The 25,132-nt window shown below is 32.8% G+C and overlaps 1 protein-coding gene across 3 annotated transcripts in view; it reads left to right on the top strand.

Moving 5' to 3' along the window:
* PTEN (phosphatase and tensin homolog) overlaps positions 1-25,132 on the top strand; it is an 81,928-nt gene that overhangs the window by 3,256 nt on the left and 53,540 nt on the right. For all 3 annotated transcript variants that reach the window (XM_045581880.1, XM_036438471.2, XM_036438469.2), the window contains one exon: positions 22,248-22,332. In XM_045581880.1, coding sequence (XP_045437836.1) covers positions 22,248-22,332 — 85 coding nt within the window. The remainder of the gene's footprint in view (positions 1-22,247; positions 22,333-25,132) is intronic.

Raw genomic sequence — 25,132 nt, forward strand, 5'->3', positions numbered from 1 at the left:
TGATTTAAAATTATTAGGGTTATAAAACTAAAATTATTCTACCCATTTTTTATATGTGAGTGGTGATTGAGGTGGCTGGCTATTTCTCCTTTCATTTCATGTGTGCCTATATGTGTGAAATTATCTCTAAAACTGTATATTTAGTTACCGTATGCATAGAAAGCAGTATCAAATATATTGCATCAAATAACTAATAACATTTAATTTCTAGAGTTGTGATTTTATTGAGCCAAAGGTTGATATGAAAAAAAAAATTGCTTAAGAAAAAGTCAGTGAAGGACTTTTTTTTTTTTTTTAATAGTTACATTTCCAATAATTTTGATATACAAAAACTTTGGTTTGCTTGGTTTCACTTTAGTGTTTTGTGTTTATTGTAGGGGGAAAATTTAAATGGCCATTGAAGCTTTTCTCTGGCAGGTTAGGTTGTAGGATCTGTTTCAACAGCTAGCCTGTTGAAAGTTAAATTCTTTTATGCAAGTAGCAACTGGAGTATTTTAGTTGATAGAGAAAGATTAATAATGAAGTGATTTCTCAAAGAAAAATTGAAGACCATAATGGTAAAAGATTTTTGCAAAATTGAATTATTCTAAAAATAATTTGTTGGCAGGGTTTTATTCTTAATGTTAGTCTGGAAAATAGTGCTGAACATGAGTCTATAAACTATGTAATGTCTTTAGATTTCATGAAAACTTTAGGCTTCTGGTGTTTTTATTGTCTGATAAGTTTGTGTCTTTTCAAATAGTAACCTTCATAGGAAATATTTTTAAGTTGTAGAGAGAGTAGAGTGCCTATTGAAATTAGCTGTATTAGCTCTTAAGATTAGTGATTACTAAAATGACCATATTGTGAGGTGTTTTGTTTTTTTTTTAACTTTTATTTTACACTGTTATGTATCAAGTTGTATTTCTTTCTTAAACAACGTAAGTGGGCCACTTAATTGCTATGTGATTATTTACAAAACTTTATTTCATATAGCTTATTTAAGAATAAAGTGCATCTGAAAGGAGAATAACTTACAGTTTATATGATTCAATATAAGGAAAAAGGAATTTTATTGCTGTCTACTGTAAATGTTTGCACAGTAGTTATCATCAATGCAGCTTTACATTGTTTATGATATCCTAAAATACTAAAGGAATAGTATGAGCTATAACCACCTTAATTTTAAATTTAGTTTTCCAAAGATAATAAAGACGCATTTGTGTGTATTACCTTTTAGAATTTTAACAACATTTAACAACAATGGTAGCTGCCAATATATTTTAATTTTTGTGTGGAGCAATTTATCTGCTTTTTCCTAATAACCACACATAATGTACAAACCTCTTAATGTTAGGAAATTCCTTGCTTTTTGGAAGTAAAATCTTCAGTTCTTACTTTCAAGGGTTCTTATTTTGAGATTTGCCCCATTTGCTGTTTTTCATTTGGTGATAGCTTAATATTTTAAATAATTTTTAAGGCTCTTAAGAAGTAATCACTTCAGTGACTTTTGATGGAGGAGCATTTATTATAGGAAAATCAATTCACAAAGTTTCAACGATAATTGACACTCAGTAAACATTATATTTTTAAATTTTTACCCCAGCCTTTTTAGTAAGATAAAAGTATGGGAAATGTTTTTATATTAATATTATATGTGAAATCAGAGTTTGTAAAGAGAGATTTAGAAGTGTTCATGCATATAACAGTTTTTTACTTATTTGAAATATTAAGCCTTGGCTGTACTATCAGGATTTAGCTTCCAGAATATATGTTATTAATGTAGTATAAGAAATTTATTTGGTATCATTTTTTTTTAAAAGACTCCATTAGTTCTGAATTTTTCTATTTTGTAGAACCCTCATTCTTATTCTTTTTCTTCCCTCACCCTCCTTCTTAGATAAACTTGATTTTAAGTATAGTCATAGAATTCTTTTGTGGACTGAATTCATTAAGGAAGGTGTTAGGATTTGTGCTAAGGATAGTGATTTAAGACATTTGTATCAACTTGTGAGATTGGGGTCAGTAATGATTTCAGTAAATACCCAGTTCTGTTTTACAGTTGCTTTTTATCTGTTAGTTTTGAAATTAGTGCAGTTGCTATCAGGGATATCAATAATGTTGAGGTTAGACTTAAATTGGTAAAGATTTTTTGAGTAAGTTGAAATCATAATTCTTTCATAATAGCCATATGCAGCCACATTCCTTCTTTGCTGGATGGCCAAAAGTATTTTGGTCTGTGAATAATAAGTCTCTTTGGAAGTATTGAATATATGCACTTGCTAATTTAAAATGCTTTCATTTGTCAGGAAAGATGAAATTAGTGTATTAGATTTGACTATTTACCTATCCCCTAATTTTTTGAAAAACTTTCATTGGTTACAGATATTAGCAATTTGGTCCTTTTATTATAACTTGCACAATAATAAAAAAAAATGGTTGTTGGAAAAATATTAATATAAAAAGAATAATTCAGGGCGTGAAATAATTTTGGGTGGGGAGTTTTAATTTAATTCCAGTATAGTTAAGGCAGATACTCTTCATTTGCAGCAGTTGGCAGTTAAGAGACGGTGGATATCTTCAGATTACTAGGATTACACTTGGTGTTGAGAATATTAACAGATGGATACTGTGGCTGAACTTGTCAGCAAAAGAAGATTCTTGTACATAGTGTGGAAAAGAAGACTGTATACAGAGAATTTTCAAACACTTATAAGTTAGATTCATGTCCATAAATATGAAGAGTGAATCTATATGGACAATGGATCTAATTTATAAGTGTGTGACTATTCTAGATATACAGGTAAATAAATATAGTTAGCAAATTACCATAATATTTCTTAAAAATGAACTTATTTTCTCTTTAAAGAAGAGATTACCTTGGTAGATACTGTTTTAGAATTTTTAAATAAAGCTAAATCTATTTTAAATTACATTAAAACATTGAGTAGTGGTTTTATTTACACATTGTGTGTACATTGTTTCATTTTAGATTTTATGGTAGCACTATACACTCTGCCAGCCTGCCTTGTATTGGAGTCCTGCTGTGTCTCTTAGTGTCTGGATGACTTTGAATAGGTTACTTAAGCCTCTTAATCTGTAAAATTAAGAGATGATGGTAGCTAGTTACATAAAGTTTTCCCCCAGTAATAAGTGAGATAATGCAAGTAATTTACTTAGCATAGTACCGGCCACATTGTAAGTACTTAAATATCGAATAGTAGCTGCTTCTCTTAAAAGTTATAATTTCAGATAATCCATGCATTAGAAATTATTTGTATGTTCACTAATGAGAGGAGCAGTAATCATAACTGAATTTCCTCTGTTTTGGATATGTTAGAATATTAATTGATTCAAGCTCTGAGTATTTTTTAAAATAGAGAATATTCCTTTAAGAGCTCTGAATATAAGTATATATATGTAACATGTCTGTAATTTTGCTTTTTCATCATAAATAGAATATAAATCTCTGCTTATTCTACTATTGACCAAACAAGTTAATTATGCTAATCAAAAAGTATTTGCTGGCACACTAAAGTGGAAGTTTTAGGATAAAAATGTTAGGATATTAAATTTTCTTTAGTGTAAAATAAAAGTACTATATTTTTATTCACAAAGAGTAATCAGTGCCTCGATAAAAGAAAACTTAATATATGGTACAAGAGTTATCTAAACTGTTTATCAGAAAAGTCAGAAAAGGTATATTTCTTAGCATTTCTTTTTAAGCTCAGATTTTGGGGGGAGTCCTGCAACTTTGAATGCCAGTTAAATTTATTACAATATAGTTTACACTTAATCTGGCAGTCAATGCAGCATAGGAATTTAAATTTAGTTGTCAACTATTGTATTATTGTGTCCCATTTTCACATTTAGTCAAGATTCTCAATATAGCCCTAATCTGTTTGGCTCAGTGGATAGAGCTTCAGCCTGCAGACTGAAGGGTCTCAGGTTCGATTCCAGTCAAGGGCATGTACCTTGGTTGTGGACACATCCCCAGTGAAGGGGTGCAGGAGGTAGCTGATTGATGTTTCTCTCTTATCAGTGTTTCTAACTCTCTGTCCCTCTCCCTTCCCCTCTTTAAAAAATCATTAAAATATATTTTTTAAAAGATTCTCAATATAATTTTAGGCTTAGAAATTGCAAGAAATAGCTAAAGGATTTTTCTTCTTCACTTATTCTTACCTGGTATGGAGAAGATTGAATAAGCTTGAGATCTGCCTAGTAAAGACTATTATGTACCCATAAAAATAATCCCCCTCCCTCCCCTGCCTATTTTGGTCTCCCAGCTGTGTCACAGTACCTCAATATGAAGCACTTGATTATCAGAGGGTTTTTTTGCTTATTCGTTTGGCATTGCAGAATGATTGGTGCCCTGAATAATTATATATTTGACTATCTGATTACGTATGTGATTTTTAACATTTTATGTGTTGTAAAAACTGGCTATATTTTGGTCCAAATCTAGGTTGTAGAATTGAACTGTGCATTTTGACATCTAGGAAAATTCAGTTGTCTAAAACACTTTCTCACTTTGTGTCTCTCTATAATGCTACATGGACCTATGTTTTGCTTTAAATCACTACCTAAAATTTAAAGTTGAGCCGAGACTGGTTTGGCTCAATGGATAGAGTGTCGGCTTGGGGTCGTCCCGGGTTCAGTTCCAATCAAGGGCATGTACCTTGGTTGCGGGCATATCCCCAGTAGGGGGTGTGCAAGAGGCAGCTGATCGATGACTCTCTCTCATCGATGTTTCTAACTATCTCTCTCCCTCCCTCTCTGTACAAAATCAATAAAATATATTTTTAAAAAAGTTTAAAGTTGATTTAGTATTTTTAAAGCCCTTCAGAATAGTTTTGAACTTTTATTGATTTTTGTAAATTTTCAGGCTAAAATAAAAAGGTTCTCTCATTCTGCTATTTTTACATGTTTAATATTTCTGATCTTTTAAAGAGGATGCAGTTATTTAAGATTTTAGGAAATGCATTGTGATTTGAATTAAGTATTCAAATCATGTATTCTTAAAATTATAAATATAGCATGCATATTCAAAGTTGCAAGCAACTGCTTTAAAATGTATGCAATTTTTTCCCATTGAAAATGATTTTGTCCTCATGAATAAGTGAGTGTTCTAATTACTCTGAACTGATTGGAGATTAAATAGGACTGAAAACTTTTTCTACTTTTAAAATGAAATTTGGGGGGTATACTGAGTTGGATTTCTAGGTATTTACTTTTCAAATACATATTTATAAATTACTCTGGGGCTTTTCTGTGTGTGTGTGTGTGTGTGTGTGTGTGTGTGTGTGTGTGTTTGTGTGTGTGTGTTTTCTTGGTGGTGGTTTGTGTTAGTAAAGTGAAAACAATGCTTTGCCAGGCTTAATTTATCCATGTTATGAAATTTAACATTTTAATTTAATTGTTTAGAAACATGAAGATTTAAGTCAGAAGGATCTTTTCCTTCCTTCCTTCCTTTTTTTTTTTTTTTTAACATATTTTTATTGATTTTTAGATAGGGATGGATGACAGAGACACATCCACTGGCTGCCTCTTGCATGCTCTTTTCTAGGGATCAAGACCACAACCTGGGCATGTGCCCTGACCTGGAATTGAACCTGGGACCTCTTGGTCCATGGGACAACAATCCACTTAACCACACCAGCTGGGCAGATCTTTATCTTTTTAATTGATGTAACAGAATTAACTAGCATGTACCTTGTTTTATATTTGTTTAGTTTTTATTTTTAATCAACAAAGCCTATTTATTTATTTGGGTACAGAGAGAGAGAAATCAATTTGTTCCACTCATTCATGCAACCACTGGTTGACTCTTGTATGTCCCCTGACTGGGGATCAAACCTGCAATCTTGGCACATCTAGACGATGCTCTTAACCAGTTTTCGGCAAACTCATTAGCCACCAGAGCCAAATATCAACAGTACAACGATTGAAATTTCTTTTGAGAGCCGAAAACTGACTTCTGCGCGTGGGCCACAAAGTTTCAATAGCACTGTATGTGTGCGCCTGCACGTGGTATTTTGTGGAAGAGCCACACTCAAAGGGCCAAAGAGCCGCATGTGGCTCGAGAGCCGTAGTTTGCCGACCTCTGCTCTAAACAACTGAGCCACCTGGCCAGGACAACAGTGCCTTTTCTTAAAAGCTGATTATCAGTTTGTTTGATTTGGCAAAGGAAAAAAGAGGCAATCTAAGAAATAGGACAAGCATTACTTTCCTCTTTTCTTTTATAGTATAGTAAATGTAACTGTAGAATTGGTAATTTGTTAAAAGCTGGTAGAAGATTTATCGCAAAGAAGGATGCAGGGTTTTGGGGCACCTGGTGCTGTACTTTTCTGATTCTGTTACATCAGTAGTTCTCAAAACTTTAAAGAGTATCAGAATAACCTGGAGGGCTTGTTAAACCATAGGTTCCTTGTGGCACCTCCAGAGTTTGTGACTCATTAGGTCTGGGTTGAGTGAGGCCTGAGAATTTATTTCTAACAAGTTCACAGCTGATGCTGATGCTGGTGGCTGGGGTTCACACTTTGTGAACCACTGTATTTTACGATGATCTGTTAACCAAATTCTTGATGTGTTACCTCCTTCAGGTTAATGGAATTTACACATATATTATCTCTTTACATCTCTAACCCCTAGTTGAGCATGATAAGAATGACCCTGATTTTGTAGATGAGGCAGTGCATTTAGAAAGGCAGTATAGTGTGGGGGGGAAGCAGAGATTTGGGAAACAGCCGGACCTAAAATCTAGCTTAAATCTAGCTTAACCACTTTATCAGTTGTGTATTATAATAAAAGATACACTAAGCCTTACTGACCCCTAGTTTCCAGGTCTCTAAGGATTGTGTAAAAATCCTTAATATGTGGATGGATTTCTAGGCTTACTGGAAGTGTAGAGCAGATGTCTTGAGAAGTTGGAAACGAGGAGTGGATCACCCCCTTCCACCTTGTCTGGGCATTTGTCAGTGTCCAGACATTTTTGGGGCCATACCTGGGAGGTGGGCGCAGAGGGGGTCAAGGGGCTGGAATGCTATTGGCTGCAGTGGGTGGAGGCCAGGGATGTTGCTCAACATCTTACAGTACACAGAACAGTCCCTCCCACAACGAAGAATTTTATCTGGCCCCAAATGGCAATACTGCTGTGGCTGAGAAACCCTGGTTTAAAGGTATAAAGTGTCTGGTATATAAGAAGTATAATATTCAATAAAAGTTTAGTATCTTTGCCCTTAGGTTGTGGTATTTAGGTCAAATTGCTAATAAATGATGGAGTTAGGCTTTTACCATCTAGGTTTTCTGACTGCTGCTAGACCTGTATTCTTTATAATAAGAACTTGGTCCACAAAAGATATCTCTGCTAGTAAATAAAAAGATTTATTTGAAGAAGGCTCATGTGTTATTAGGCTGATTGTGAAATTGTTGCTTATAAATTCTTAGAAAAGGCTGAAGATATTTTCAATAGATGTGTATAAGTGTAATGCACTATAAGGATGCATCATAGAACTGCTCTAACAAGATGCGAATGCTTCATTTAAAAAGGCATTAACTTTTTTTTAAAGTAATCCTTGTTTCCTTTAATTATGTAGATTTTGGGAGATACTGTGCTCCCAGTATACTTGTTTTTTGTTATTGTTTAATGCATTTTTTAAACTTAAACTTTTATTCTAAAGCTGCTTTTGTTACAGTCAGATATAGTGAAATTAAATGCACTGATGTAAAATGCCAAAATTTGACAAGTTATAAAAACTTCTATCTTTCCAGGAAAGAAAGGAAGGTTGACTCTAAGAATCGCTAATTTCTAGACCCTAAATTTTCTCTCAGCCTGTTGAATTAAAGTGATTTATCGAAATTAAAAACTTGCATTAATGTGAGGTTTTTGGAGAAGTTCGGGACAGAGTCTTAGATTAGTTCAGATATAATAAGGTGAAGGAGTAACTTAGTGGATTCTCAAAATTTTTTTGCTTTGTTTTGTTTTTAGGGCAGACAAACCTAATTACGAAAGTGTTCTAGGAATAGATGGTTTGCCACGGGTTTTTTGTTTGCTTGATTTTATAATTTATTTTTCCTGTCATTTTGTACAAGCAGAGCAAAATGTCAAGGCCTATTATAAAAATTCTTATGAAATTTAAATTTTGACTGAGTGTTAGGATTCTTTTTGAAATTACAAGAGCTATTCAGAGATACTGATAAATATAAGTTTTTTTCATTTCAAGACACACAATTAGCTTATGGTATTTATTTCAGCATATGAATAAAAAACTCCATTTGCTTACTGTACTTAAAATTTCTTTTATGAAACATAAAGAGAATTTAAAACAAATTTACCCATTGTACTAGTTCTCTGCAACTTCATGCTTCCATATTAGCTTCTTGTTTTGTTCAAATGTATCTATTTTAAAATGTAATTTATTCTAGTGAATTTAAAGGATGTGTGTTTGAACAACTTCCAAAACATCTCATAATTGCCTGAAGTAATGATTTTTAAATAGTAAAGTCAGAAAAAATATTTATTTCCCTGTAGTTATTTCCTTGTTTCCAGTATTGAACTAATTATATATACATTTGCTATTTTCTTTTTTTTTTTCCAGAGTGGATTTAAGAGAGCCAATATATTTCTAAATATTAAGAAAGATTTTCATGATTTTGATCCATAAAATCATAATCTGGGAGGGATGGGAAGAGATACACCAAAGAACATACGTATATGCAAAATAAATAAATAACTAAATAAATAAATAATCTGTTACACACAAAACTAGCTGAAGTGTTAGAGCCTTGAAGCTTTATTTACTTATAGGGAAATTACTGCATATTTAAAATTTAAGTATATTTTATTTAAGTGAGATGAAGTAAAATTTGGAATTAAAGTGTATGTAGAAGTTATTTGGATAAACTATTATCACATCATTTTATACTAAAGTAGTTATAATCTGTTGCTTTTCTGCCTTTAAAAGAAAAGGGTATGACTCATGATGTTACTGTTCCCTGGAGCATATTTTGAGTGATATAATTTATATTTGCATAGTTACCTCACTAAGGGTGATATTTACTGATGAAGGTTTGCTCTATATTTGCATTTATTATCAATATTAATTTTTGTGGCCAAGATTGCATGTTATGTCTGTCTGGTACTATTTGTGTCACATATTAAAAATTTTAAAAAGGTAATAATTTTAACTATATTAGTTAATAGATAATTCTTTTAAAAAATAGGTTTTTATTGATTGAAGGGAGAGGGAGATGAGATAGAAACATCAATGATGAGAATCATTGATCTGCTGTCTCTTGCATGTCCCCTACTGGGGATCAAGCCTGCAACCCAGGCATATACCCTGGCTCAAATCAAACAGTGACCTGATGGTTCATAGGCAGATGCTCAACCACTGAGCTACACTGGCCAGGCAAATGATACTTCTTTCTCAGTGAATTTATTAATTCATGTAGTTAGAATGAAAAATATTGAGGAAGAAACAAATTCTTTTTAAAACAAAATTACTTATTAGAGTAACATTTTCCAAATGAAGAAAAATTGTTTCAATTTTTAAACAAGGAAATTTTGATCTAGATATGGTATATACCTTCTTGATGTTAAAGAAAATATTGTGAAGGCAAAAATATTGTTTTAGAGCATGCAAATATTTTATTTTTATTTTTTTTAATTTAAGGAGAATCTATTTTATTTATTTATTTACTTTATTGACTTTTTACAGAAAGGAAGGAAGAGGGATAGAGAGCTAGAAACATCGATGAGAGAGAAACATTGATCAGCTGCCTCCTACACTGTCCTACTGCAGATGTGCTCGCAACCAAGGTACATGCCCTTGACTGGAATGGAACTTGGGACCCTTCAGTCGGCAGGCTGACCGGTTAGGGCACAAATAGGTTTTTAAACACTCTAGAAGCAATATCTGAATAGTTTTCATAGATTATTTAATCACTGAAAGTGTACAATCTTGCATATCTAGGTGTTGTCCAAGGTAATCAAGATTATTTATAATACTGTAAAATAGCTAAGGTGCTCAGTATTAAGGTTGTTTTGGATTCTTTTTAATACTGAAAAGGTCACACAGATTGTGATTATTGTGTGGTGTCCAAGAACTAAGGCTTGCCATCTGTTACGTAGATATAGGGAAAAGTTAGGAAAATCTAGTGATATAAGTGGTTTTGACACTCCTATTTTTGGAATTATCTAGTATGAATCTTAAAGACTAATGTCAAAATTGTAAGCTTTTACAGAAATGAAACAATGGTTATCCTGCTGTTTACATTTTTCTACTAAAATACAAAGATACTTGTTGGGAACTAACGATCATACAATGTAAGTTTGTCTTGTATTAATTTACTTTATGAGATTGTTTTGATACTTAAATAGAAACATCATGTTTTAATTTGATATAAAAATTTACAAGGCTATGATAGTTTTAAACTAGTTTTCTTAACAGTGTTATATATAGGAATTCATCATTATGAAACTTAATCAAGCAACTTAAGTATTCCTTAAAGATTTGCTTTAAATATGTTTCAGGCTCTTTTTCTTTTCCTACAACTCAGTTTTTGTTTGTATGCTAGTAAATGAGTTTCCCCACTTAAAATTTTACTGTTGCATTTTGAGCCACTACAAAATTTGTTTCTATAACTTAATTTCTTTTTACTCCCAGGCACTTGGTATTGCCAAGTCTTTAAACTTGCATACCATGCTTAATAAGATCTGATTAATTAATCTACTTTATTTTATTGTTATCTTTTTTTTTATTGAGAAGTTTGTTTTCATGCCACATGATTGATAGGATCAGATATAATATTTCAGTTTAGATGTGATTTTGAATTTATGTTCTCAAATGCAACTTTGTTCTTGTGGCCTGTATTTTTTGTATAAGAAACATCTTGCCACTTTCAAATTAATGTCTGGTGAAAGTGGATTGTTTTACTAACATCAGTTTTTAGCATTTGTTTAGGCCCGAATTGTAGGCCATGAAAAGAATGATACCTTTTTGGTTAGACAGATAATATATACATAAATTATATATCTTACATTTAGAGAAGCACACATGTAGCTGAGATTTTTACTCAAATATTAAAAGTTTTACCTGTTAGTAGTATATAAAGGGTATGGTGTTAAAGAGCTCCTTTTCCTTGTTTTCATTTCTATTTGTTCCATCTATTGGTATTTTTGTCTTTCTGTATGTTGTTTTTTAAGTTTGTTTACTGGTTGAAAAAGTTAACTTCTTAATTTTTTTTTCTTTTGCATTTCAGCATTATTTTCTAAGATTTTTAGTATATTCTCCTTTGAATATGAAGATTCCACAACTAACCATGATTAGTAATTGTGCTCCCCCCAACAATTACAAGAATTGGATTCATACTAAAATGTTGTCTCTTCAGAAATAAGCAGTTATAGGTGGCTGATTAAAATTGAGTTTTATCTGTTTAAACCAAGAAATATAGACTAACTCATATCTGTTATTTTAAAATTGCATATTAGTAAATTAAAAAAAATATTTTTATTGATTTTGGAGAGGAAGAAAGAGATAGAAATATCAATGATGAGAGAGAATAATTGATCAGCTGCCTCCTGCACACTCCCTTCTGGGGACTGAGCTTGCAATCCAGGCATGTGCCCTTGACCAGAATCGAATCTGGGACCCTTGAGTCCGCAAGCCAATGCTCTATACACTGAGCCAAACTGGCTAGGGCTATTAAATTTTAAAACAGGAATTTTAACTAGTGTTTAGTGTATGTAATTTCATGTATTTTGATAACCACTTATTCAAGTGATTATGAAGTTGATACAGTGATTAAAATACCTTCAGTGAGAATATGAATCATATTTTCAATGTTAGAACAAGGCAGTTACAAAATCAGTAATTTGACTGCACCAATATAGTAATGAATGTCATTATGTATGCCTTAATATTTTAAAATCCACAGGTATTTCTATATTGTTCTTACCAGATTAAAATACACCGTGCACTTACGCAAAATTATTTTTGCCAATTGGGGGGAAAAGAAGAAAAAGAAAGCAAGTCCTTTTCAAATTATTTTTTTTGCTTAAGGTACAGAATAGAGAGACTTGATTTTATATTAAAGCTAATATAAAAGGAGGCTGTGTAACACACACATATTTGGAGCTTTTTCCCATAAAGTAGTTCAAATTTACAGGGCTTTCTTTGAAACATTAGATTTGATTGTTAGTAGTAAATTTTTAAAAATTTTCAGTTTTGGCTTAATGGGAAAAAGAAAGCCAATTTGGCAGAGACACATTTATATTAGAACCTTGCTTTCTTAGTACCTTGGGTATAGTAGTTTTTGAGTATTAGAAAATTAGTTCATGGTTGTATCTAAAAGATTGATACAGTTGGAAATCTTGTAATCTTTTATTTTTCAGAATGCAATTTGCTAATATTGAATGAATTTTCCATTGAATATTACTAGGCCTTTGTTCTCAGATTAGTGACAGATCCCTTAGCTTCTTCTGTTCCTTAACTGTTTGAATGTCTTTTTTTTTTTTTTTTTTCTGTGAAAGTTAATGTTTTTTCACTTTGTTCATCTATGGACTAGCTATATTTTAGTGTTTTAGGCAGTCACTTCTGGTAAAGTAAATAAAAACATGGCTTTTATAATAGAATGATATTACAGTAGTAACATAAATCTAACATTAATATAAAGATTAGAGTTAAAAGATACCCGCTTATGTTTTTTATAGTAATGCTGGACCAATATTACAATTTTAACTTTTATAATCTTTCGTATGCTTATTCTGATTTTTGCTGTAGAAAATTAGAGTTAGCATTTGGCTTAGTTCACGTATATAATGCCGACAAGTATGTCTAATGCATGTTGTTGAGCTGATAATCTTTTTGGTGGTAGTTATATAAGTTATAGCCGTATTTTTAATTTGTTAGTGGTAGTCAATCTTAGATGTTTTTTAGTGGGAGCAAAACGGTAGAGAGGGGTGTGTGTGTGTATTTTAACAGCAGCAGAGTTCTGAAACAGGAAATCAGTCTTATCATATTCTTCCAGAGACCTAGGAAGAAGGTAATTGTTTGGTATACTCGTTAAAACCAGTTAGTTGGGCAACCTAAATATTTAGAAGTTCTCAGATGTAGCTTTGCAGAGTTGTGGATATAATATTTCAGTATTAAGAACTCAAGAAAAATTGATTAAATTAACTGAATGGACTAATAGTGCCTCAGCTAATACACTAAAAAATTGTATGTTGGATTATAGAGTATTGCTAGCATTATAAGATATTTTTCACTGATTAATTTGCTTTAATTTACATAAAGTTCAGAGTGCCATTATTGTTCTTTAAAAAAGAATTTTTTAACTCTGTAATTTTACTATATCTGGTTTGAAATGCTTTCAAAATGATTCTGAAATTTAAACAATTCAGTAGAAAAAAGTTAATTCTATTTCAAATGTTTATTAGAAATTATCTTTCCCTGTTTGTTAATGTACATATGCACATAATTGCATACTTTTAATCAGTATTTTTCTAATGTTCTGTGAGCTTTTTTCCCACAAACTTTCATCTGTCAGTGGGTATTTGTTATTTTTAAAGCTATATGGGTAATATTTCATCAGGCTAACTATTATGCTTTGTTTAGGGCACTGTGTTAGGAGTCTCTTCATTTTTTTCTTTTATAAACAGCACTGTTGTGAATATCTTTGTATAGTTTACTTTTGTCTTTGTTTTTTTAGAGGATAATATTAGAGTGGGAATGTTGGATTAAAAGGTACAATATTTCATAGCTCTTTATCACAGGATGTAGATTTCTTTTTTTAAAAAGTATATTTTTATTGACTTCAGAGAGGAAGGGAGAGGGAGAGAAAGAGAGATAGAAGTATCAATGATGAAAGAGAATAGCTGATCGGCTGCCTCCTGCTCGCCCCCTATGGGGGAAGGAGCCACAACTGGGGCATGTGCCCTTGACCAGAATCCAACCCGGGACCCTTCAGTCCACAGGCCGATGCTCTATCCACTGGGCCAAACCGGCTAGGGCATAGGTTGTAGATTTCTTGCTAAACAAATTTATAGAGTTACTTAATAGGATTACTAGAAATTCTTGCTGTTTCCCTTTAGAAAGTGAGGTCTAAACTTTTTTTTCAAAGCAATAATATATGTAAACATTTTAGTCAAGAGGGATTGTTACAGACATGTAAAAGAAAGTTGTGAGGTTTGAATTGTTTGGAGAAGTAGAAAACTTCAGTAAGTTTTCCTTTCTGTGTTGGCACAGCGAGCAGGTAATTTAAAAGGTGTTAAAAAGAGCCTGGCTGATGTGGCTCCATGGTTGAGCATCAACCAATCAACAAGGAAATCGCAGTTGGATGCCCGGTTGCAGGCTTGATCAGGTGGTGGCTAATGAATGGTTCTCTCTCATCACTGATGCTTCTATCTCCCTTCTTTTCCCAAACCAATAAAAATAATGTTAAATTAAAAAACGTATAAAACGGGTTATTTACCTTAAAAAGTATTAAAAAAAACAAACATTTCTGCTAAAGTGAATTTAACTTAATATATTGGAATTCTAATTTATAAAAACACTGTTTTGAGTTGTTTTGTAATGAGACATTTCAACTAAAAAAGGACATTTCTAACTCATGCAATCTCAGATAATAACCCCTTATTTGCAGTTATAAAGCCTTTTTATTTTTATGGATTTAAAGATTGTTCTAGACATCCCATTTGATCCCTAAAACAGCCAGTGAAGAAGTTACAGCTAATGTTATCATTATTTTATAGAAATCTAAAACAAAAGTATGTGAGGCCCAGAGATAGTGAATAACTTAACCTGAAGTTAGGTTTTTAAGCTACAAAGTTGAGAATAATATTATGTTAGTGATGATATGCATTAACTGTTTAGTACAGGGTCTGACATTTAATAAATATTTTATTTTTTTGACATTTAGTAAATATTTTAAATGTTTCTGTTATATCTGGCCATTCTTTATTTTTAAAATCCCTATTTTTTGGAGCATTCTTTTTTTTTTTCTTTAAAAAATGTATTTTATTGATTTTTTACAGAAAGGGAGAAGGATAGAGAGTTAGAAACATCTATGAGAGAGAAACATCGATCAACTGCCTCCTGCATACCCCCTACTGGGGATGTGCCCGCAACCAAGGTACATGCCCTTGACCGGAATTGAACCCTGGACCCCTCAGTCAGCAGGCTGACGCTCTATCCACTGGGCCATACTGGTTAGGATGGAGCATTCTTCTTAATATTTCTGTAGTTTAAGCTTTTTGTACCCTTTCAATTTAGAAAATAAGATTTTAGGCTGTGTTATTTGGTATGTACAGGAATAACTATATGCCTTATATATTAGGACAAATTATTATTAAATAATGAACAATTAGCACTTTATCAACTGGAAAATTAGAGGAACTCCTATTTTTGCTTTTCTTCCAGTGTGAATCTTCAATTTAGAAACCAGATCCAAACATTTACCACATTTAATAGGGAAAAATAAAATCTAGTAAGAAATAAAGTCTTTCATTTAAATGAGAAAGTCGTTCAAGTCCAGAGAGTGGCTAATATTTAAACCATAATTTGATTAGAAGAGATAATGTGAATATAACTGTGACATCCTTGGAAAGTATTTGTTAAATTTAAACTTGTTAAAATTTTTTGAGAGAAATATAAACATAGTTTTAATTTCCTTATACCTGGCATTAAGTGTCTGCTGGTTGAGAGCACTGATGGAAAGCAGGGAAAATCTCCAGAAATTCTTGGAAAATTTGAAGTATTGGTATTTGCTAACTTGCTTTGATTCTTGTTTTCTCTTCTTAGTCTGACTTTCTTCTTTCACTCTTTTTTTTTTTTAAATATTATTTTATTGATTTTTGAACAGAGAGGAAGGGAGAGAGATAGAGAGCTAGAAACATCGATGAGAGAGAGTCATCGATCAGCTGCCTCTTGCACACCCCCAACTGGGGATATGCCCGCAGCCAAGGTACATGCCCTTGACCGGAATCGAACCCGGGTCCCTTCAGTCCCCAAGCCGACACTCTATCCATTGAGCCAAATCGGTCTCGGCTCTTCTTTCACTCTTTAAAAAAAAATATTTTTATTTATTTCAGAGAGGAAAAAGAGAGTGAGAGAGAGAGATCAATGATGAGAGAGAATGATTGGTTGGCTGCCTTCTGCACGATCATTGAGTGTGCATTCTGGGCATGTGCTCTGACTGGAATCGAACAGTCACCTCCTAGTTTATAGTTCGATGCTCAACACTGAGCCACACCTGCTGGGCTCTTTCTTCACTCTTGCTGCTGTTTTTAGTTCAATGTTCCTCTGGTGAACCAGGCAATTTCAGATTTGCTTTTAGTGCATTTTAATCACTACCTCTCTAAATCTGTTTATTACTTTCTATTTGGCCAGTCATGTTCTGTGTATGTTATGGCTTCATGTTGTTACTATAACTTGCAGTTAACTAAAATTAAAAAAAAAATTTGTTATGTGATCTATGGAAATAATTTTTCTTAAAATAATTATGAGGGGGGAAAATGCAGTTTTTGTTTTGTGTACTAGCATTGCATTTTAGTTTATAACTTGTTTAGGGATAAGCATATCTATGTATTATACAGAGTACAACAAAGGAACTGTTCACAACTGCTTTACTATCAGTAATCATAATTAAAATACGATTTAGTCATTAGATGAAAATTTCATATTAAACACAACTTATTCAAATGTATATTCAGTAAGTGCTGGTTAAGGCTGTTCATTTTGCTCTCAGTCTTACTTGGTTTAAAATGTCTAAAAACTTGTCATAAAAATTTTAATGAATGGGGAAGCAAAACAGTTATATTAGAAATTTTGTTTATTGGTATAATACTTGGCATAAGAAATATTTGCCTCAAAATTCAACACTCATTGGTTGCTGACATCAGATATGGAAATGATTTTTGTCTTGACTTAAATAAGATTTTAAATTTTAACATTTGATTGGTAAATCATTTTCATTTTTGCTTGCTTTCTTGAAAATTTTAATTTTCATTAATGATTTAGAAATATAAAATAATTATAATCTTATGAGAGGCACCATAGTATGAAAAGTTTGGGCTTTGTAATTATGTACATAACAGGTTTGAATCATAACATTACTTATTGGCTTTGGGATCTTGGGCAGTTAGTTACCCAAACTTTTTGACCCTCAGAATTTTGTCATCTATGAAATGGCAATATTGCTTCATAAGATTGTTAGGATTACATGAGAAGTTATTTGGCATTCTGCCTGGTATTATACATGTTCTTTCTAGTTTATGATGGATGCCAAAATCTTGGGTAAAATCTTAAACTGTATAAATAAGGAAGGTGAGAATCTGAAGCAATTGAAACCTTAAAAAGACTGAATTCCTAGATTTCTCTTTAAAGAAAGGATTTGATAGTTAACCCTGCAGGAGATTGCAGGGCAGTGGATTGTTCCTCTGCAAGAGACTGCTAGGGTGATGCAGGCCTTTGATTCCTTATTTCCTGATTAAATTGAATTCCTTGCCGTGGCATCCTTATACTAGACCTAATCTTCTGCCAGTCCTGCTCCTAACCGTCTGCCAGTCCTGCTGCCTTCTCCATAGAGCTTTGTGTGTGAGCTGTAATGGACCACTTTTTTTTTTTTTTTTAATATTTTACTTATTTCCATATCTCTGCTCTATACTCTGCTTGGAGTATTGTAATTGTTCTCCTTTCTTCTTCTACTGTTTGACTTCTTAAGGATTATTTAACATGTTACTTACTTTGTGAAACTTTATCTCTGCCCCTACAGAATGAATCCTGTTTTCTCTAGCTCTTAAAACATCTTGATACATACATAATAGGGCCTTTGGCACAGTTATAGGTCTCTATGTCTGCTCGGATAAAATAACTAACTCCTTGAATGCAATAGTCTTAACTTTAAATTATCAGTACCCCTTCCAATGTTCCATATGTGTTAGAGTGGTTAAGTGAATGAAGGAGGAAGCCAATTGAATTTACTTTAATCACTACTTAATATTCCCATTTATGTATAGTTATAGACAAATAGTTTTCTTAAGTTAACTGAGTTTTTTTTTTTAATCTTTATTGTTCAGATTATTACAAATGGGTTCCTCTTCCTCCCTCCCTCCTCAATTGCTCCCCTCCACCAGATTCCCACCCCACCTCTGTCCTTTCCCCACCCCCCATTGTCCTCATCCATAGGTGCACAGTTTTTGTTCAGTCTCTTCCCACACCTCCATTCCCCTTTTCCCCCCGAGAATCGTCAGTCCACTCCCCTTCCATACCTCTGATTCTATTATATTCACCAGTTAATATTGTTCATCAGATTTTTTAATTCCCTTGGCTTTTAGTTTCACTTGTTGATAGTTACGTATTTGTTGTTCATAATTTTTATCTTTATCTTCTTCCTCTTCCTAAAGAATCCCCTTCAGCAATTCATATAATTCTGGTTTGGCGGTGATGAACTCCTTAAGCTTTTTTTTATTTGTGAAGCTGTTTATCTGACCTTCGGTTCTGAGTGATAGCTTTGCTATCAGTAGATTAACTGAGTTTTTTGCAAACTTATTTATTAGTATTCGTAGTGCAAGAATAAATTTGAATTTAGTCCTGCTTAAAATTACTGCATTTATTTTTTTATATTTTTATTTTATTTTTTGTCAAAATGACTGCATTTAAAGGGGTTTTAGTCCTAACTGGTTTGGCTCAGTGGATAGAGCATTGGCCTGTGGACTGAAAGGTCCCAGGTTTGATGTACCTTGGTTGCGGGCACATCCCCAGTAGGAGGTGTGCAGGAGGCGGCTGATGGATATTTCTCTCTCATCATTGTTTCTGACTCTGTCCCTCTTCCTTTCTCTCTGTAAAAAATCAGTAAGATATATTTTTTTTAAAAGGATTTTTTTTATAATTCTGTGCTTTTTAATATAAAGTTAAAATCAGCATTCTCACTGAAATTAATGGTTAGGCTAGGTAAGTTTGTTAGAAGTAATTATTATTTAATAAGAAATAAGATAGTTCTCTTATATTAGGAAAACTTGCATGATTTGAATGGGTATTTTTGACTAAAACGCATTTAAAATTTTATCGTGGGAATTCCAGATTGGTGGTAGCTTTTTCTGCCTCACTTTCTTCTTTTACCATCACATTTTCTTGTCCTGGCCAGGTAGCTCAGTTAGTTAGTGTGTTATCCTCATATACTGAGGTTATGGGTTTGATCCCCTGGCAGGGCACATAGAAGAATCAACCAATGAATGCATAAATAAGTGGAACAGCAAGTCGATGTTTCTCTACCCCCCTTCTTCTCTCTCAAATCTATAATAATAAAAATGTATTTTAACAAAACCCCACATTTTTTGTGCCCCAAGATACAGTTAAAAAGAAGAGATTATTCATTTTTAGGAATTGTACTGCAATAGGCTTGATTTGAGCCTCTATTTTCTGCTGCTCTCCCCTCCCCCCATGAATGGATATAATGCCCTAAAATATTGTCAGTAATTGACCAAGAGGTACATTTTAGGTGGACCTGCTTTATTACATGAGAACTAGAGGCCCAGTGCATGGATTTGTGCACCTATGTGGGGGGGGGGGGTGTCCCTCGGCCTAGCCTGCAGGGATCGTGCTGAAACTGGCTCTCCAACATCCCCCGGGTGGTCCCGGATTCTGAGAGGGCAGATCTTGGGTGATGCACCCTGGAATTGGGCTCCCTCCTCTCTGATTTCGGGTGTGTCACCTGAGAACTGCAGCTGCCAAGTCACCACAGCTTGGCAGTACCTGTGCTGAGCATCTGCCCCTTGGTGGTCAGTGTGTACTAGTGTGTGTGTGTGTGTGTGTGTGTGTGTGTGTGTGTGTATATATATATATATATAAAGCCTAAACAAACATTACAACTGGTCACTATGATGCACACTGGCCACCGGGGGGGCAGACAATGCAGGAGCTTCCCCCTGGTGGTCAGTGCTCTCCCACAGCCAACCTCCCGTGGTCCCTCCCCCCTGCTGGCCTATCCCGATCGGCCCTGATCACCGGCCAGGCTGAGGAACCCTACTTGTGCAAGAATTCGTGCACCAGGCTTCTAGTATATGGATTATAGATGATAGCTAATATTTGTGATGTTAAAAATTATCATCCTAATAGTTTTAGGAATTTTTACAGAAGAACCCTTTGAGATTTGGGGTGGTTTTATGTATCTTAAAGTGGCAAGAATTGTTCCTGCACATAGAAAATGTTATTTAAATCATAAATACTATTATTATAGTAATTTTGAGGGGTAGAAATTCAACACTTAAAAAAATGAGATATAGAAATGATTCCTAGTCATACAGGCCAAGACAGTATTTTCTTATGATACTTAGTAAATAGACTTGGAGATCATTATAAAAGAAACACAATTTTAAATATCTATTATAGTAACAGTGTAGGTGCATTGTTCCCAAAATAGAAAATACAAAAATTAGGAAAAAATGCATATTCTCACCACCTAGAGATTATTATTTAAAAAAAAATTATTTTATTGATTTCTCATAGGAAGGGAGAGGGATAGAGAGCCAGAAACATTGATGAGAGAGAAACATTGACCGGCTGCCTCCTGCACACCCCCCACCAGGGATGAGCCCGCAACAAGGCACATAGCCCTGACTGGAATCGAACCTGGGACCCCTGAATCCACAGGCCAACATTCTATCCACTGAGCCAAACCGCTTAGGGCAACCTAGAGATTATTACTTTTAGTACCTTAGTCTGTAATCTTTTTGTGTACATATAACTATTTGGAGATAAATATATATATATATTTTACATTTTTTCCCTTTTATCTTTTACCAGGATGTATCTGTACATTCTCTTTTAAAACCTTCCCCCACCCATTAATGTCTAATTATTCATTTCTGTTATTTTCATTCCATCCAATACCCAGATTATATTCAAATTTCTCTAGTTGGCTCAAAAATGTCCTTTATGGCTGGTTTGCTAAAACAGTACCCATAACAGCATTGTACTTGTGAACTTGGCTGTTAGACCCTTTAAATTTTTTAAAATATATGTGTAAATATTTCTTTACTCAAAAAGAAAATATTATTTCTTTTATAAAATATTTTTACCCAAAACATAATATATACACTGTTGTGCACATTTTTTTCTTAGATTGTAAATCTATCCAACCAATACATAGTAATCAATATGAATGGAATATAGATTACACATAACAAACAACCTTTTCTTAATTATCAAAACAAAAGCTTTCAGTAATTTGATAATTATCTTTGGTTTGAAAATAATAGTGAAACCAGCTTAATAATGTGAGTATACAAGCAGAAAGTGGGAAAAAAAAATCCAGAAAAGGGCACTGAATATGGTGAATTTTGAATTGCATTTGGAAGATGAATGGGTCCAGAAGTAGGTGGGTGGAGAACTTTAGAGATGGTCTTGAAGGGAGGCTTTAGGCGGATTAATTTGGCTCATCTGAAAGATTCCAGTCAGGAAATCCTGGGATTAGAGAGGATTCATAGAGCTCAAGAAGAAATGAGAGCTGGTATGATGGACACAATGCATAGAAATGTAGATTGTTGATAGTTTTTTATAGTTTGATATGTTATTTTTAAGTGTAGATGTTTGTTGTTATGCCAACTGTAGTGTGTAACAAGGGACTAGAATAGGCATGCCAAATATTGATTACCTTGATAGGAAATGAGAATAAGATTTTATCCCAGTTCAGTATTGTCCAGTGATAACACTAAGGGTGAGGAGATCTTAATGGTTGTCTCAATGTAATCATGTGGAATAGGAAATTGAAGTCTAAAAGGGTTAAGTGATTTGTCCAAATTATACGTCTTCAATCTGATATCCTAATTCTTAATTGTATCTCCTTTTCTCTATACATGGTGTCTTATAATCAGGAACATTGGAGGTTGTGTAAATTTTTGTTGTCTTGTTTTTAATTGTCTTTTTGGTTTTTGTACCAAGACATTCAGTAGTATTTGTGATTTATAAAGTCTGAAGTTTTTGTTCTCTATGTATATCTAAATACTATAGAATGGGAGCTACCTTTTACCTTAGGTACATTTTTAATATACTAAGTAGAGGGATTTTAAAATTATTTTACCAAATAATTTAAGGATTTTTAAAAAGAATGCATTTAACTATATTAATCATACATGATAATTTATAGATAAATTTGACAATTTTCATTAGCAAAGCTGTAGTGGGGAAAGCTTTCCAGATAATATTTTAAAATGTGTACATGTACTTTTCATTGTTCCATATTTCAGATATTTTCTTAACCTAAGTACTCAGATATTTATCCAAACATTATTGCTATGGGGTTTCCTGCAGAAAGACTTGAAGGTGTATACAGGAACAATATTGATGATGTAGTAAGGTAAGAACTCTTTTTAATTTTGAATATTGCTATATTAATGTTGTATTTTCATTTAGAAAATATTTCTAAACCACTGAAAAAGATGTGCTTTGGCATGTAAACTTGATTTGGATATTATGTTGGTGTCCTATAACTATTTTTTAAAATATGTCTAATGGGCCTCAGTAGGATACAACTTATTTGAATTTGATAAAAATGAACGTTTTACTTAATCAGGTGTATGTGCTATGCTTTCGTGGACTCTATACAAAGTGCCCTTTAGTAGGTGAATGCCTGGATTCATTACACTAATTTTTATTTATTTATTTTTTATATTGCAATTGGGGGTAAGGCTTAAAATTCTTGAGTGCATTTATTTACTTAAATATATTTATTCTATATAATATATTTATAAAACCAATACCATGTAGTTTTAAATATAGCAGTTTATAATGGGTCCTAAGTATGCCAAGCACCTGAAGAAGTATTTGGTGCAAAGGATCTAGAAAAAAATTGCTGGGCATACCAAGACTAAATGTCCATTTTATAATTTTGCATAATTTTCTTAGTGTAATTATTCAGCTCAAAACAAGGCTGAACGGAAAGGCCATTTAATTAATTTTAAAGTGTTTATGACCTAACAGTACATGGTATATTTTATGAGAGAAGGAATTTGTATCTGCTGTGTAGTCTTAATATATTTTCTAATGTCAATGCGAAAATCTGTTATGAATAAATTAAATGTAAAATATTACTAGAAACAACAATGGCTTTTAAAAATTAAAACTTGGATTATTCTTGAAGATTTTCAATTTAAATATTTGATGGTTATGAAAATTAAATGTTTCAATTAGTTGTAATGCACTTTTAAAGCATTATGCAATGTAGAATTCTTTTATAATAGTTGTCTAAGTACATAAGACTACCTATACCCTTGTATTATTTTTAGCAACTTATGAACCAAAGTATATTAATATTTTTGCAGTACTGAATTGTGTCCAGTTGGGTTTTTGTAGTGTTCACATTGTGTTCAGAATTAAATTTCAGTTTCTACAAAAACTACAAAAGAACCCAAAACTATTTTCTTTGTGGTTTCTGTTAGAATATAGGTATCATACACGAGGCTGTCAGAAGTACTATTTACGAAACTAAAAAGGAAATGAACTTGCCCTTTTCATAGGCAAGACAGGGGAAGGATGCTTAACATTGAAGCAGTTTGATCTGGCTTAGTCAGTGATAACACATCAAGAGAAAATGCAATGGGTGGTAGAAAAAAGAATGAGCAAAGTAAATTTTTTGATTGAGAGATGGAGAATCTGGGAAACGGGCAGTGCGGTCACCAGTCATATATTCTCTGTTGTGCAGGAGTATTTATTAGACCTCTTTAGAGCTAAGATGAACTATCTCATAAAATGATTACACATTACTATAATTCTATATTCAACCAAATAATGATTCAACCAAGTCAAATTAGTACTCATACTGAGAAAAAGTAAAGATGAGTCCTGAGGTCATTGTGAGGATATTTTTGTGGTAATCTGGTATGCTAGTTTTTTCATTGTTCTCTTTTGAATGTGAATTAATCTTTTTTGACTAAGTTAGTCACTGAGGATAAATGATCCTTTTAGGTTACTGATAAAGTCAGACATTTGATTATCAGACCTTAAATTGTAATAAGTTCACCAAGAAAATACTATGCTGGGAAGTATTTTGATCTTTGATCTTTTGACTTCATAACCACTGCTTTTATGCTTCGGAATTTAGATTCACATTTTTAATTTGTGTAACCAAAATTGAAGTTTATTCTATCTGCTTTAATGTGTCTAGTTTATTTTATATAGCTTTTAACTTTTTCAACCTATTATTCTTAAAAATGTTTTATGTATATGGTTGGTTATATAGCCAATGGTTGCTTTAGCTGACTGATCTTGTCACCTAATGGTAATGGTAATAGCATATGAAAAATGAATTATTAACTGAGTGGAATAGTTGCGCTGTGCATATTTTTGTTTAGTTTTTATTTTAATTTGAGGGATAAATGACTAGTAAGACTTTGTTGGCTTCAGTTGCTTAACCCCTCCTACCCCCAAACTCCTTTTTTTTTTTTTTTTTTTTTTTTTTTAAGGAGGAAAGGTTGGAAATTGTAGTTATAATTGGTATGTTGCTTTTGGTCCAAAGATGATAACATAGCAGTGAAAAAAAGTCTATTTTCTTATACCTTTTCTGTTAATGAAACTATTTCTAATTTGATGGTTCCTTACCCTGTTATTTGAGATGTCTGAAGAATAGTATCTTTTCCCCCCCTAATTCCATATTTTTCCTATTATTTTCTCCCATGAGTAAATATTATGTAGAGTTCAGATTTTATTGTTGTACATCAGTGCCTTGAGTAAAAGAAATCCCAATTTCTAATACCTTTATGCTTAAATTGTTCAGCATTATTTAACTGTTTTGGGATATGAATTATTAAACCAATGTGAATTTTATACATGAGGTACTCAAAGTATGTTTGTGACAAATATTTAACTTTTCTTAATTAGGTGACTTCCTAGGATCAGGAATTGATGTAAAAAACAAAAAGGGAGAGAAGGGGGAAGGTAAAATTTTTTATTACCCTAATTGCAAATTTATTTATTTATTTTTTAATTGATTTTTTATAGAGAGGAAAAGAGAGGGACAGAGAGTTAGAAACATTGATGAGAGAGAATCATAGATCAACTGTCTCTTGCACACCCCCTACTGGGGATGTGCCCGCAACCAAGGTACATGCCCTTGACTGCAATCGAACCCAGGACCTTTCAGTCCGCAGGCTGACGCTCTA

The sequence above is a fragment of the Pipistrellus kuhlii genome, unplaced genomic scaffold (assembly GCF_014108245.1).
Source record: "Pipistrellus kuhlii isolate mPipKuh1 unplaced genomic scaffold, mPipKuh1.p scaffold_m20_p_15, whole genome shotgun sequence".
In the NCBI taxonomy this organism is placed as follows: Eukaryota; Metazoa; Chordata; class Mammalia; order Chiroptera; family Vespertilionidae; genus Pipistrellus; species Pipistrellus kuhlii.